This window comes from Erigeron canadensis, chromosome 6 (assembly GCF_010389155.1).
Source record: "Erigeron canadensis isolate Cc75 chromosome 6, C_canadensis_v1, whole genome shotgun sequence".
In the NCBI taxonomy this organism is placed as follows: domain Eukaryota; kingdom Viridiplantae; phylum Streptophyta; class Magnoliopsida; order Asterales; family Asteraceae; genus Erigeron; species Erigeron canadensis.
Window position 1 is genome coordinate 5,774,919 of NC_057766.1, and position 12,683 is coordinate 5,787,601.

General features: G+C 38.1%; 2 protein-coding genes across 2 annotated transcripts; both read right to left on the reverse strand.

Annotated features, from left to right (window-relative positions):
- Window positions 1-5,406: 5,406 nt before the first annotated feature.
- Window positions 5,407-8,241, reverse strand: LOC122604205. Its single transcript, XM_043777099.1, has 6 exons — window positions 8,164-8,241; window positions 7,315-7,776; window positions 6,878-7,123; window positions 5,924-6,712; window positions 5,763-5,817; window positions 5,407-5,642 (listed from the first exon to the last, which is right to left on the reverse strand). The coding sequence occupies exons 1-5, from the start codon at window positions 8,239-8,241 to the stop codon at window positions 5,803-5,805; spliced, it is 1,590 nt and encodes a 529-aa protein (XP_043633034.1). The 3' UTR covers window positions 5,407-5,642; window positions 5,763-5,802.
- A 161-nt stretch (window positions 8,242-8,402) lies between these two features.
- LOC122604206 (disease resistance protein At4g27190-like) lies at window positions 8,403-12,053 on the reverse strand. The gene is made up of 3 exons (XM_043777101.1): window positions 9,918-12,053; window positions 8,482-8,664; window positions 8,403-8,438 (listed from the first exon to the last, which is right to left on the reverse strand). Exons 1-3 carry the CDS (start codon window positions 12,051-12,053, stop codon window positions 8,403-8,405), a joined length of 2,355 nt encoding a protein of 784 aa, XP_043633036.1.
- Window positions 12,054-12,683: the final 630 nt, after the last annotated feature.

Below are 12,683 nucleotides of genomic sequence, written 5' to 3' on the forward strand. Positions count from 1 at the left end.
TTTCCCCAGGTATTGGAGCAGTAAGTGTTGGTAGGTGAGCCAAAAATTTCTTCATGTCTTGAAATGCCTTTTCAGCCTCCTCTGTCCAAGAAAAATCTTGTTTCCTTAAGCATCCTTTCAAAGTTTTAAAGAATGGAAGGGACCTATCAGCTGCTTTAGAAAGGAATCGTGCTAAAGAGGCCAGCTTTCCGTTTAAGCTTTGCACTTGCTTCTTTGTTTTCGGAGAAGGCATATCTACAACTGCTTGAATCTTCTTTGGGTTAGCTTTTATTCCCCTTGCAGTCACTATGTGACCCAAGAACTTCCCTTCTTCCATTCCAAAGCTACATTTGGAAGGATTAAGCTTCATATTTATCCCCCTCAATGTATTGAAAGTTTCTTGGATATCAGTTATCGTGGCATTCTCCTCATGGCTTTTGATGACTATGTCATCTACATAAGCTTCAACATTTCTCCCGATCTGGTGTTGGAAGGTTTTATTTATCAGCCTCTGGTAAGTAGCCCCAACATTCTTCAAGCCAAAAGGCATTTTTTGGAAACAATAGATGCCCTGGTCTGTATGGAAGGCAGTCTTGTCTTCATCACTTTTCTTCGTTGAGATCTGGTGATATCCCTTGTAAGCATCAAGGAAGCACTTTAACCTGAACCCATCCAGAGATTCCACCTTCCAATCTATTTCTGGGAGAGGGTAATTGTCTTTAGGACAAGCTTTGTTCATATCCTTAAAATCGACACAAAGCCTCCATGAGCCATCCCCCTTTTTAACCATAACTGGGTTTGCTACCCATGTCTGATATCTAACCTCTCTGCATATGCCTGCTTCGACCATCTTTTCTACTTGCTCGCAAGCAGATTTGCTTCTATCATGGGCCATGCCTCTTTTCTTCTGCCTTATAGGGACTATGTTTGGATTCGCATTCAAGGCATGTTCTGCAAGCTTTCTTGGAACATCTGTCATATCTGACGTTTCCCATGCAAAAACATCTAAACTTTATTTCAATAGGTTGATCAACTTGCATTTTGTTTCTTTGGGGAGTTGTGACCCAATGATAACTGGTTGCTCTGGGAATTTTTTATTTATGATTATCTTCTGCTCCGGGCCCTCACTTGCTACTTCAATTGACAAGTCATGACTCACTTCTTTTGGACTTTCCTTATTGACTTGCTTGCACTCCCTTAGCCATACCATGCGTCCCTTTATGGTGGCTACCCCAACTGGGGTGGGGAACTTAACCATCCCATGGATGGTTGATGGTATGGCTCCGAATTTCTGCATGGATGGCCTGCCGAGCAACACATTGTATGGTGAAGGTGCTCTAACAATTGTGAAGTCCACAACTTCAATTCTATGGAGTGGGTATTTACCCATCATTACCTCCATACTTACTTCTCCAATGGGCCAGCTAGATTCACAATTGAAACCAACTAGAGGTGCCAAGGGCGGGCGCTTGAGATCTTTAACTCTTTGAGGGAGTTTATTGAAGCAATGCTCTTCCAACCTCGAAGTTTGCCAAGCGGGCTTGTATGACGACAGGGTTCGAGGATACCGTTTCCACAGGTGGAAAGGAGTTTTCCTTCTTCTAAGGAGTTTTCTTTATAGGAGTTTTCCTTCCCTGTTTGGCTCCAGGGACAAGGTGCTCTAACTTTCCTTCTTCTAAGGCCTTTTTGATTTCTGCTTGGAGTTCTCTGCAATCATTAGTATCATGACCGTGGTCCTCGTGAAAGTCACAATACTTATTCATGTTTTTCTTTGCAGATCTGAGAGAATGAGGGGGCTTGAAAGTTGAGCCCACCCTTTCAGTTTTCAAGATCTCTTTTGGAGACTTTGTTAAGTCCACAAGATGGACACTTTTGCCATATTGAATGGGTCTTTTGTCTCTTCTATCATCTGGATGGTCATCTCTTCTTATAATTCTTCTGTAATCCTCCCTGCGACCATCTCGTCTAATATCAAAACGAGGCTTTTTCCCTCCAGAGGGTCCTGCCCATGACTTATCTTTTCTAATCATCCCCCTTACTAACGTGGAGGTTTCTCTGGAACGAAGATAATCATATGCTCGATCATTGGCTTCTTTGAAAGTCTTGGGGACCTTTGTAGTCAACTTTTCTTAGAGACCTCCGGGGTGCAAAGCAAGAGTAAAACCAGAGATTTGTTGACTCTCTGGTAGACCGGGTATCCTTTGGCATTCTTGAGTGAATCTTAAGATGAACTCTCTGAGTGGCTCATTCTCCCTTTGTCTTATTAAGTGGGCTTCTAAGTGATTATGCTGGTGTTTCTTTTGTTGAAAGAAATGAGCAACAAATTTTTCTTTCAAATCTTGAAAATCTTTTATACTTCTTTCAGGTAAGCCAGTAAACCAGTCTCTAGCATGCCCTTGCAATGTTCCAGGGAACAAGTGACAAGCCACCGGATCTACCCATTTTTCTTTGAGTATCGCTTGGTCATATAATGCCAAGTGGTCTTCTGGATCCCTGGTGCCGTCATAAGTCCCCACAACTGGAGGAACTTTTTGGCCATCTGGGAATGGATATTCTGCGATCCAATCACAGAATCTTGATTTCACAGCTGATCTTGGAATACTTACGGTTCGTGTTTGCCCTCCTGTCTCTTCACCGGATAACCTTTTAACATTTTCAACAGTTCCCTTGCTGGGTTTGGTGGTGGTGTTGGTTCTGGATGAGGTTGTTGCTTTTTAAGTTGTTCCACCATTAAAGACATTAAAGACTCCATAGTCCCCTGAGAGATTGGTGGAGGAGGAGGTGGAGGTGGAGTTGGTTTGAGTATATTGGTGAATTGTGATAACCAATCTTGGCTGGGTTGTGTTGTAGCTGGAGAGGTGTGTGTTTGGGGAGGTGCTTGGGAGGGCTCCCCTATGAGCGTTAGCAATTCAACCAAGTGGCTTTCTTGGACAGTAATGTTCCCGGATGAGCTAGGGACAGGTTGTTCAACTGGGATTACTTGGTCACTTCCTAGTGAAGAGGATGTGATAGGCAAGGGTGTAGCAAGTGGAGAAATTATTGAAATGATATTTTGATCCTCATGACCCTTTTCCTTTAACAATCCCTGGGTATCGGTGACAGGGTCACCTGTGCCTACCAATGAGGTGGTTGATGAGGATGATGTTCCTCTTACTGAGAACATTGACCCTATGGTACCCGAATTTAGGGAGGGTCTTGTGTTAACTACGTCTTCAAACAAATATTGGAGTCTCGATCTAACATCCAATAAATTTTTATTGGAAATTCTTTTTTCACCCTAGGTATGCTCACTACTAGTACTTTGCATAGTTAGTGGAGGTGGAGGAGTAATGGTGGTATCTTTTTGAGATTTTTCACCACCACTTGCTTCAGCCTCCATAGACCCAGGTGAGGTTATTTTTGAGAGTGGAGTTTCTTCCCTGGCCATGCAAGACAAAAAAAAAAAAGAAACAGAATAGTGATTTTGATTTTAACAGTAATATAATCCGTTCAACAAACGGGTCCTACGGATGGTGCCAATATTTGAACCTAAATTAATTGGCTCAGTGACGATTGAGATTAAGGGCCACAATCACTATGACTCCTGATAAATCAGTGCGAACCTAACAAACTCTTAGCGAGTCTAAGGTGACAGTGATTGTGTGATGAATTTGATATGATTGATTCTTGATTGAATTAAATGTTAATTGAATGTATGAGTTGACAGACATTGAATTGACCTTTTATAGAAGTATATCTGGAAGGATGACAAATGCTTTCGAGGATTCTAATATTGTCAGTTTCCTTTTCGTCGTAAAGACTGTACCTCCATATGTATTTATTATCTATATGAATATATATATTTATATGTCATACGTTTATTTTATAGCAGCCGAGATGTCATAGGATGTGTATGTCATAGGATGTGTACTTGAGAAACATAACTCTAGTAATATATGATCATAATTCTAGCCATATATCTCGAGCAATAAGCGGTTGAGCAAGACCTTTTTGCCAAAGATCCTATCTCGAGCAAACATATGGATTTTTAAGAGTTATACTAGCATGGCTCAAGTCTGGCCCATGTAATGTTAATGGGCTTTTAAATTGATATATGTGGCTTCACAGTCATTTAGTCGTGTTACCTCATACCATATATTACTCGAGCAACATACATAATATTTATCGGGAAGGAGCTCGAGCAACATACATAATATTACTCGAGCAAGACATTATTGGCAAAGGATCCGTAGCTCGAGCACCTGGTATGCTAGCAAGGGAGGTCGAGCCCTACTTATTTTAAAGAGTCTGGCCCATTACATATAATTAGGTTTATAGCGTTGCCTTGCCTTACTTGTCATATCTCGAGCTTCCTTCCTTTGTCATATCTCGAGCCTTTCTTAATTCTTTCCTTGTTATATGTCGAGCCTCTCTCACATCGAGCATATTATTCTGTAAGTCGAGCTCCTAATATATATATATATATATATATTCCGATGTTTTTTTTTTTGTTTTCGTAGATATCTATACACGATCAACCTGTATGTGTCGAAAACATTCAAGCGCCATAAGATAATTACTGGTTCTAACATATATCACAATCATTGACATCCAACAAACCTCATTTTTGTTTCTCATTTCATCAAAATCACGAAAAGACATAACCGGATCCCCCCACCGCCGGATCCACCAATGCAGTCAATAAAAGCACAGGCTCCTTTTACCTCTCATCGACAATAGAAAGAGCATGAATCATTTTCCCTGCCTGATTATCAAGAAACAATGCTAGCAACCAACTCGGTTTTGGCCACAAACCCACATCCATACATATCTTTAAACGTCTCCAACGCTTCCACACAAGACCCATTTCAAGAAAAACAATTTATTCTGGAGTTCTATATTTCATCGAACACCTTATGTACAAAATGGTGGTGATATCAATAACAATAATATGGAAAGAAGTTGAACGCCAAGGTAGGTTTCCCCTATGTATATTCGGTTCCCTTTTAGGTTTTGTGAAGAAAAGGCACCATCGTTTTAGCAAAAACTATAAAAACAGTAACTTTTAGTAATGAAAGATCGATCGCTAACCTATAAAAACACACACGTTTATATCATTTAACTCAAAACTTTATGAACTCAAATCAGCCAATACCAGTATAATCACTTACTTCAATACGTGGACTTTATGCAAATACTACTAGACACTATATAACTGTTCGGAAAAAAAAAAAAAAAAAAAAAAAAACTAGACACTATATAAAGACTACATTAATTAAACAGCAAACACACCCTTCAAATCACAAATTATACACCAAAATATACGCTTCAAATTAAGACACGGAGCAAATATATGTTTCAATATTCTTCACTCAATTCACTCACGTAGTGCACACCCAATAATACACAAACAGAATGATCACAAACAATGCTTAGTTGTTGCTCAGTTTTAAAACAAAACGAAATTCAAGTATATCACATCAGTTCAATCAAAGTCTAATGGTATTACAAAGCTCCAACGGTGGGAACGTGGTTTACAAAACCGTGATGCTCCAAACCATGGTCAAACCGTGGGATGGCTGCAGGGCTTCACCCAAACCGTGGTCTGAAGCCGTTGAAAATGCCAGCACCCTTCCAGATTATACAATCTTTAAATTGAACTCCTCTCAATGCTGTCTTTTAATCTAAGTCAAGTATTTACATATGCAAAACATTGATTAAGGAATGAAGATAAATTGATAGCGATTACCTACATGTTAAAAAAAAAAAAAAACAAACAAAGAAAAAGAACTGCATTAATACACCTTTGATATTTATTTATTTCACATTCTAATGTTGACGTCATCAAAGATCAAATCCCTGAAGGTTTTTAAAAACAAAACACAAATTAGGCTTAATCCAACTGATGTATTTTATAATTAGTACAAATATCTGATTGAACAGAAACAACACTTATAATAGTTACCTCTTGTGTTTTGGTGATGATAAAGGAGTTGATGTCTTGTTCCTCTGCTAGGTTAATAGTGCCTGATCTTGTCTCCATGACTTTTAACTCTGGAACAACCAAATCTCCTTTGGTGAAAGTCGTTATAGATTTACATCTTTTGATACTCATGCTTTCCAGAGATGGAAATGAATAATCCGCATTCCCTAAGCAAAATCCCTTTAGACTATCAAGATTACCAAGTTCTAAAGACTTTAGACAAGGTAACCTGATCGGCTCATTAACTTTGCCTATATCACCACCTTCCTCTTCTTCTTCCTCTTGGTCCTCCTTGACGATTACTTCCATATTCTGACACCATCTTATACTTAGCTCTTTGAGTTGCAGTAGACTACCAACCATCGAACATGTAAAAACATGTTCTAACTGGTTGCAAGAAGAAATAGACAGTTTTGCTAGGTTTGGAAACTCCAATATTGTCCGACGGCCATTACTCATCCAAATATACTTCAGACTCTCTAGATATTGTAGACACACATCACTTAGCTTTGGAAGCTCTACAACCGAAATTTGTGATGAACTAGAACATCTTACTTCTGTTCCTATATCAAATACCTCCAGTACTGATACACAATCTCTTGCATACAACTTTTCAAGATTTTGCAGTTGTGGCAGCTCATCATATAAGAAAAACACTCTACTTTCCCAGCCACCCCTTGCATTCATTTCAATCAAACTACGAGAATATGAGAGAAACTCTTCTGAAATAGTAGTCAATGAGTTTGTGTTGTTTAAACTCTGGGATGGGGCCTGCATAGCCAAAAAGAAGAGAGAAAGCACAAGACATATATATATCAGAGGTACAAGTTAATTATATCTCTCTACTTTGAGCATATACGGATGTTGATATTTATGTACTTAGATAATGATCTCTTCTCTGAATTAGATACTAGAAAATAAAAGATGAAAATGTACCTGAGGTAAAGTGGTCGTTGTCATAAAGAAGCTTGAATTATATTTGCCAGCATTTATGTGTATGTACTCGAGCTTCGGAGCTCTTAATGGAAGGGATGTAAACGCCATCATCTGGGGACATCTTTCGATAACAAGTTCATCCAATAACGGCAATTGGAGCTCATTCTTCCCAGAGAACCCAAAGAAGAAACCTCTAAGGTTTGGTAGCTTGCCTAGAATGATTGATCTTAGGCTAGGAAACCTTACCTGGAATAATTTATAATAAAGAGATTACATTTATTTAATTGATTTCGTGGAAGTACTACAGACGATTAATGAACACAAGTTGAAAGGTAATTAGCCTTCTAGAAAAACCTGCGTCTAACAGATTAATGAACCTGAAAAAAGTTTTTAAAAAAGAAATCGAAAGCCAGCTAGCTTAATTACCGTGAACTTACATTTGTTGTACCCTTAAGAATGTCATCTTCATCATCTCTGTTTGAGACAACTTCTTGAAATCTATTGCAATTCTCTATATGTATTTTCTTTAGGTTGGAAAGAAGTGTCGCCATGAGAGGGGAAAATAAGTACTCAATGGTTTTACATTTCTCCATGTATATGGTTGTGAGGTTCTGAAACGATGATTTTTGCTGGGGGTTGTGTAACATCAAAAACTTCCTCCAATTGCATCTCCACAAATGAGTCATACAATTCATATCACTCATTTTTATATCCGAAAGGCGGGGAAGTAGCAATGGTTGTGGTGTTACAATTCCTACACTTGGAACATGTATATCAAAGATCACCTCCACTTGTTCTAACGTACACAACTTTACGTTGGATAGGTTATGTAAAGTGTGGATGAACGAGGACGGAACTGCAACTATAGGATGACTATCGCTTGCTTCTAATATATCATTCTGCATATTTATATGACAAAAATAAACAAATGTTGTCCACAGTTTTCATCCGCTAAAAGTGATGGAATGAAATAGAATAGTATCCGCAGAATGCACGAGATGATTAGGCAAAAACATATAACGTCTAGTGTAAATCAAACCTACAGATAGTATTCTCAAACCTCCGTCATTATATTAAATGTCGTCCACTATTTAATATCTAACAGTAATAATTGACAATATAATTTGAATTTGTTATGGATGATTGTATATATAGTATTATCGCAATTCTCAAACAATTCAAAAATTAAGCCCATACCTTAAATGTTTTAGATCTAATTATTCATGCATTTACGTTCTTACCATTATAGATCTCTTTTCTTCATATACAAGAATTATAATTCATACCTCTTGGTGAACTGATCTACTGTTGGCGCCCCATTTTTCTCCCGACAAATCAATGGTGATGTCAATGAGTGCTCCCATATCAAGTTTAATGGTCGTAGGTGTCACTATATTTCTGAAGCTCTCACAATGGATTATTTGTATGAATTCCAAGGCTTGAAAATTACGAATGAGGAGTCCAGAGTTATCTTTTATCCTCCACAACTCCCTTAGTGTTGGAAGACCCACCGCTCGAATGCTTCTCAAGCTGCTATTAACTTGCCCAACGCATTCCGAGTCTATGTCAAACAACACTTGAATAGAATGACTGTTTTGAACTACAAGCACTTCTAAATGACTCAGTAATGGCATTGGATTTATTGGAAAAAGACTCTGAATATTATCACATTCGTCCACTTCAATCACTTTCAACACGGGAGTCCTATCATCTTCCTCCTCACACCCCCATATCTCATTCAAGCACATCCTAAGAATTTTTATTTCCTCCAACTTTGGAAACACCACCTGTACGTACAGTATCACTCATTAATTAGTGAAGTTGTTTCTCTTTGATTATATTAACCGATCGAAACGTTAAATATATATAATATATTTATTATATTATATTACGAGAACGGTGGCGGCGATGGCGGCGAGCGGCGGCGGCGGTGGCGGAGATTGGTGGTGGTGGTGGTGCCACCGGTAAATAATGGAAGTTATTGATGTAATGTGGCAATGATGTATGGTAGGATGTGTACATTGTTGAAACTTAAAATCAATATGAAATTTTAATTTTAATGTTGAAAATCCAATGTAAATTTGCTTTATAATATAGACGAGAGCAAGTACCCGCGCGTTGCGGTGGTGAGATGGTAGGGTGATATCTAGGTCATATAGTATGATAGGTTATAGGAGTAGATATGTCATATAGCATGATAGTCAAATGCCTTAGCCGAACGGGCTCCGCCCTCGGATTTAAAAATTTGTCGAAAGTATATCGAAAGACATCTCTAATGAAAGAGCATGAAATTTTAAGAACACCAATACAATTTTTATAATTTATAGATGTACGGTTTTTGAGATAAAAAATTTTGAATGAATTGGAGGTATAAATGGTTTATGGAGGAGAAAGAAAAAAGATGATTGGTTGAGATTTGAGGAGAGAGAAAGGGTATTATAATTATTTTAGATAATTATAGAATAGATAGGAGAGACATTTTGGGGAAGTACTTAAAATCAATATTGAAAATTTCAAGTTCAATGTTGAAAATCTAGGGAAAATCTGCTTTATAATACGAGAGTAAGTACCCGCACGTTGTGGCGGTGAGATGGTGGGGATGATAGCTAGGTTAAAGAGTGTGATAGTCAAATGCCTACGGGCTCCGCCCTCAGATTTAAAAATTCGTCGAAAGTATATCGAATGACATCTCTAATGAAAGAGCATGAAATTTTAAGAACACCCATACAATTTTTATAATGTATCGACGTATGATTTTTGAGATAAAAGTATTTGAATGAATTGGAGAAATAAATGATTTATGGAGTAGAGAGAAAAAAGATGATTGGTTGAGATTTGAGGAGAGAGAAAGGGTATTATGGTTATTTTAAATAAATATAGAATAGATGAGAGGGGTATTTTAGGGATTTACTTAAAATCAATATTGAAAATTTCAACTCAATGTTGAAAATCTGGAAGGAATCTGGTATAGATATATATTAGGATCATAAAAAGCTTAGTATAGATATATATTAGGATAAGAAAAAGCTTAGTTAATTACCTCTTTATTCAACAATGGTATTGTTGTTTCAGATATATTGTTGCTTGAAGCAAAGATGCAAGTAATGTTGGCAAGATCCTCAAGTATCAGCCACATCAATTGTGGGAACTCCATAACAATATTGATGTTGTCACACAAACCTTCAAACATCGGTAGGTTATGCAATTCCAATCGCTTTAACTTGAGAAATTTAATCACCTCCACTCCATTATTCCCACCGTCATGTATCAGGGATGCCAGAACATCACAATATCTAACTGTGAGACTCTCTAGATTAGTCAAAGTACTTGCCACATTAACAGTGAAGAGGTATGTCAAGTTTCCGCACATCTGAAAAGAAAGATGTTTTAATTTGGAAAAAGAATATTGTGAAGGATGTATCAAAATATCTTCAAGATATATCATATCTTTCACTTCCAAATGAAGCTTCTCTGTTTTCTCAAACAACTTGTTTATTTCAGATGCGCGAACCTCTTTGAAGCTACAAAGAAGTCTCAATGTATTTTCATATGAATACACATCATTGTCATATATAGGGTCCAAATGACAACCTACAGATATGCTGAACCTTTCTAGGTTCTTTAAGGACACATTATTCAACTGAGTAATTCTCTCAAAGAATTCGACCTCTAACGCAATGAGTTTAACCAAGACCATCTCCAATCCTTTACAGTTGTCTTTTGTGAAGCTCATAACTTTGTTTTCAAAATTTCTCATATAAAGCTCTTCAAGGTTGTCTAACTTTTGAAAAACACCATCACCAATCCTATACCTACCGCATCCTGTCAAATCTAATAACTTTAGCTTTCCCAAATTTCCCATGGTAGATGGTAAGCACTCGATGTGACAGTTAACAAAGCTGAGTAATTCCAAATTACTGAGATGGCCAAGATAAGATAAATCACCCTCAAACGAGCATGAATGGACACTTAGCATACGCAGGCTGGTGGAATATTGGAGTGATATCGCAAGTGACGATAGTGGAATACTACGATATGATATGACTTCAAGTTGTTTCATTCTAGCATAAAAATCATCTGGAAACTTGAGAGGCTCTTTCTCATTCATCATTAGCTTCAAAAGTTTAAGGTTGGGGTAATCAAAGTGTCGGGGAAATCCAGACATGCCTTTGCAGTTCAATAAGATTCTTTCGCAAGACTCCCGCGTATCTTGTTTAGGCCATTCCGACATGTCACTGTGGTTAATAACGGAGGCTTGCTTGAATTCTGATATATTAGATAAGACGAAAGAACGTGCAAGATCATGCATTTTGACACATCCTTTTCGATCACTTTCAACCAACAAATTTGCACGTATGAGGTTGTGAATGGAAGTGTTAGTCCGCAGTCTTGCTTCAAATAAACTGTGCACATTATCAAACAACTTCAATCCCCATGCATACCTCATCAAGTCCTCCAACGGAATATTAAAGTCATCAGGAAATATGCCACTAAGAATGAAAATCTCCTTATCATCTAATGGGAGACCTTCGTAGCTTATCTTAAATATGTGATGGACAACATCATAACGGCCTTGAAGGTCTTGAAGGTCTTGAAGGTCATGCCGACGTAAACGTAAAAGTGTAAGTTTCCATGCATCTTTTATTTTACCTTTAAGAGACAAGGCAATAGTGTTTATGGCCATCGGCAACCCACCACACCTCTTTACAATATCTTCTCCTACCTTATGGAGTTCATGATCAGCATCACCATCTGAAAGTCCCATGGTTTCCCAGAATAATTGTATTGCTTCTGGTTCTTTTAAAGGAAGGATGTTCAAAATTGAGCTAACTTCAACACCCATCTGACAGCAAAGCGTTTCATAGCGTGATGTGAGAAATAACTTAAAGCCCTTTGGCCAAGGACTCGCTAGTCCAATATCTTTGAGGTCAACAATGTTCCAAAGATCGTCCAATATAATCAAAATCTTTTTCTTTCCATCCTGGGACATCCCCAAAAGTCTCTTCCTAAGACGATCAGCCCTTGCTTCTTTAGTTGTTTCTGATAGCTTTTCACCTGTGTACTGTGCAATAGCATCTTGAAATGCAATTGGATCGGTGCTTTTCCCCATAACCACCGGTACAACCCGATCAAACAGTTTTTTATTCTCTACAACCTTCTTCAAGTCTTCCATCATTGTAGTCTTGCCTATACCACCCATACCACATAGAGCCACCATCAGGGTCGGATTACGTGGTTCAAGCAATTGCAATGCCCTTTCAAATATCAATTGTCTAGACTTGATAATGGTTTGGGGAACATCTTGCAGTACTTGAGGGGTAGCCAAACTAGCCATGCCAGGAGGTATTTGCTCATTAGAGTTGATAATGTTTGGGGGAACATCTTGCAATACTTGAGGGGTCGCCAAACTAGCCATACCAGAAGGTATTTGCTCATTAGGGTTGATGATGTTTTGGGAAACATCTTGTGGTACTTGAGGGGTAGCAGAACTAACAATACCAAGAGGTATTTCCACATCAATCCATTCCATGTGTGATCTTTCTATCATAAGGCGCTCGATATCCTTGATGACCTTGTAGCACCGTTTGCCAGCTTTGTACCTTCTCTTAATATGCAAATATCCATTTCCACCCGCTGAAATACTATCGACTTTCCCAAAGATCTCTTCAGCTTGTTCCAACCAACTTGGAACATGTTGCGGTACCATTATATTTCTCACATTATTATCTTCCTTTCTGTTCCTCATATCATTTGCTGCGCCTTCCAATTCCCTTTTTTTGACACGCATGTTGTCAAAATACTTTGT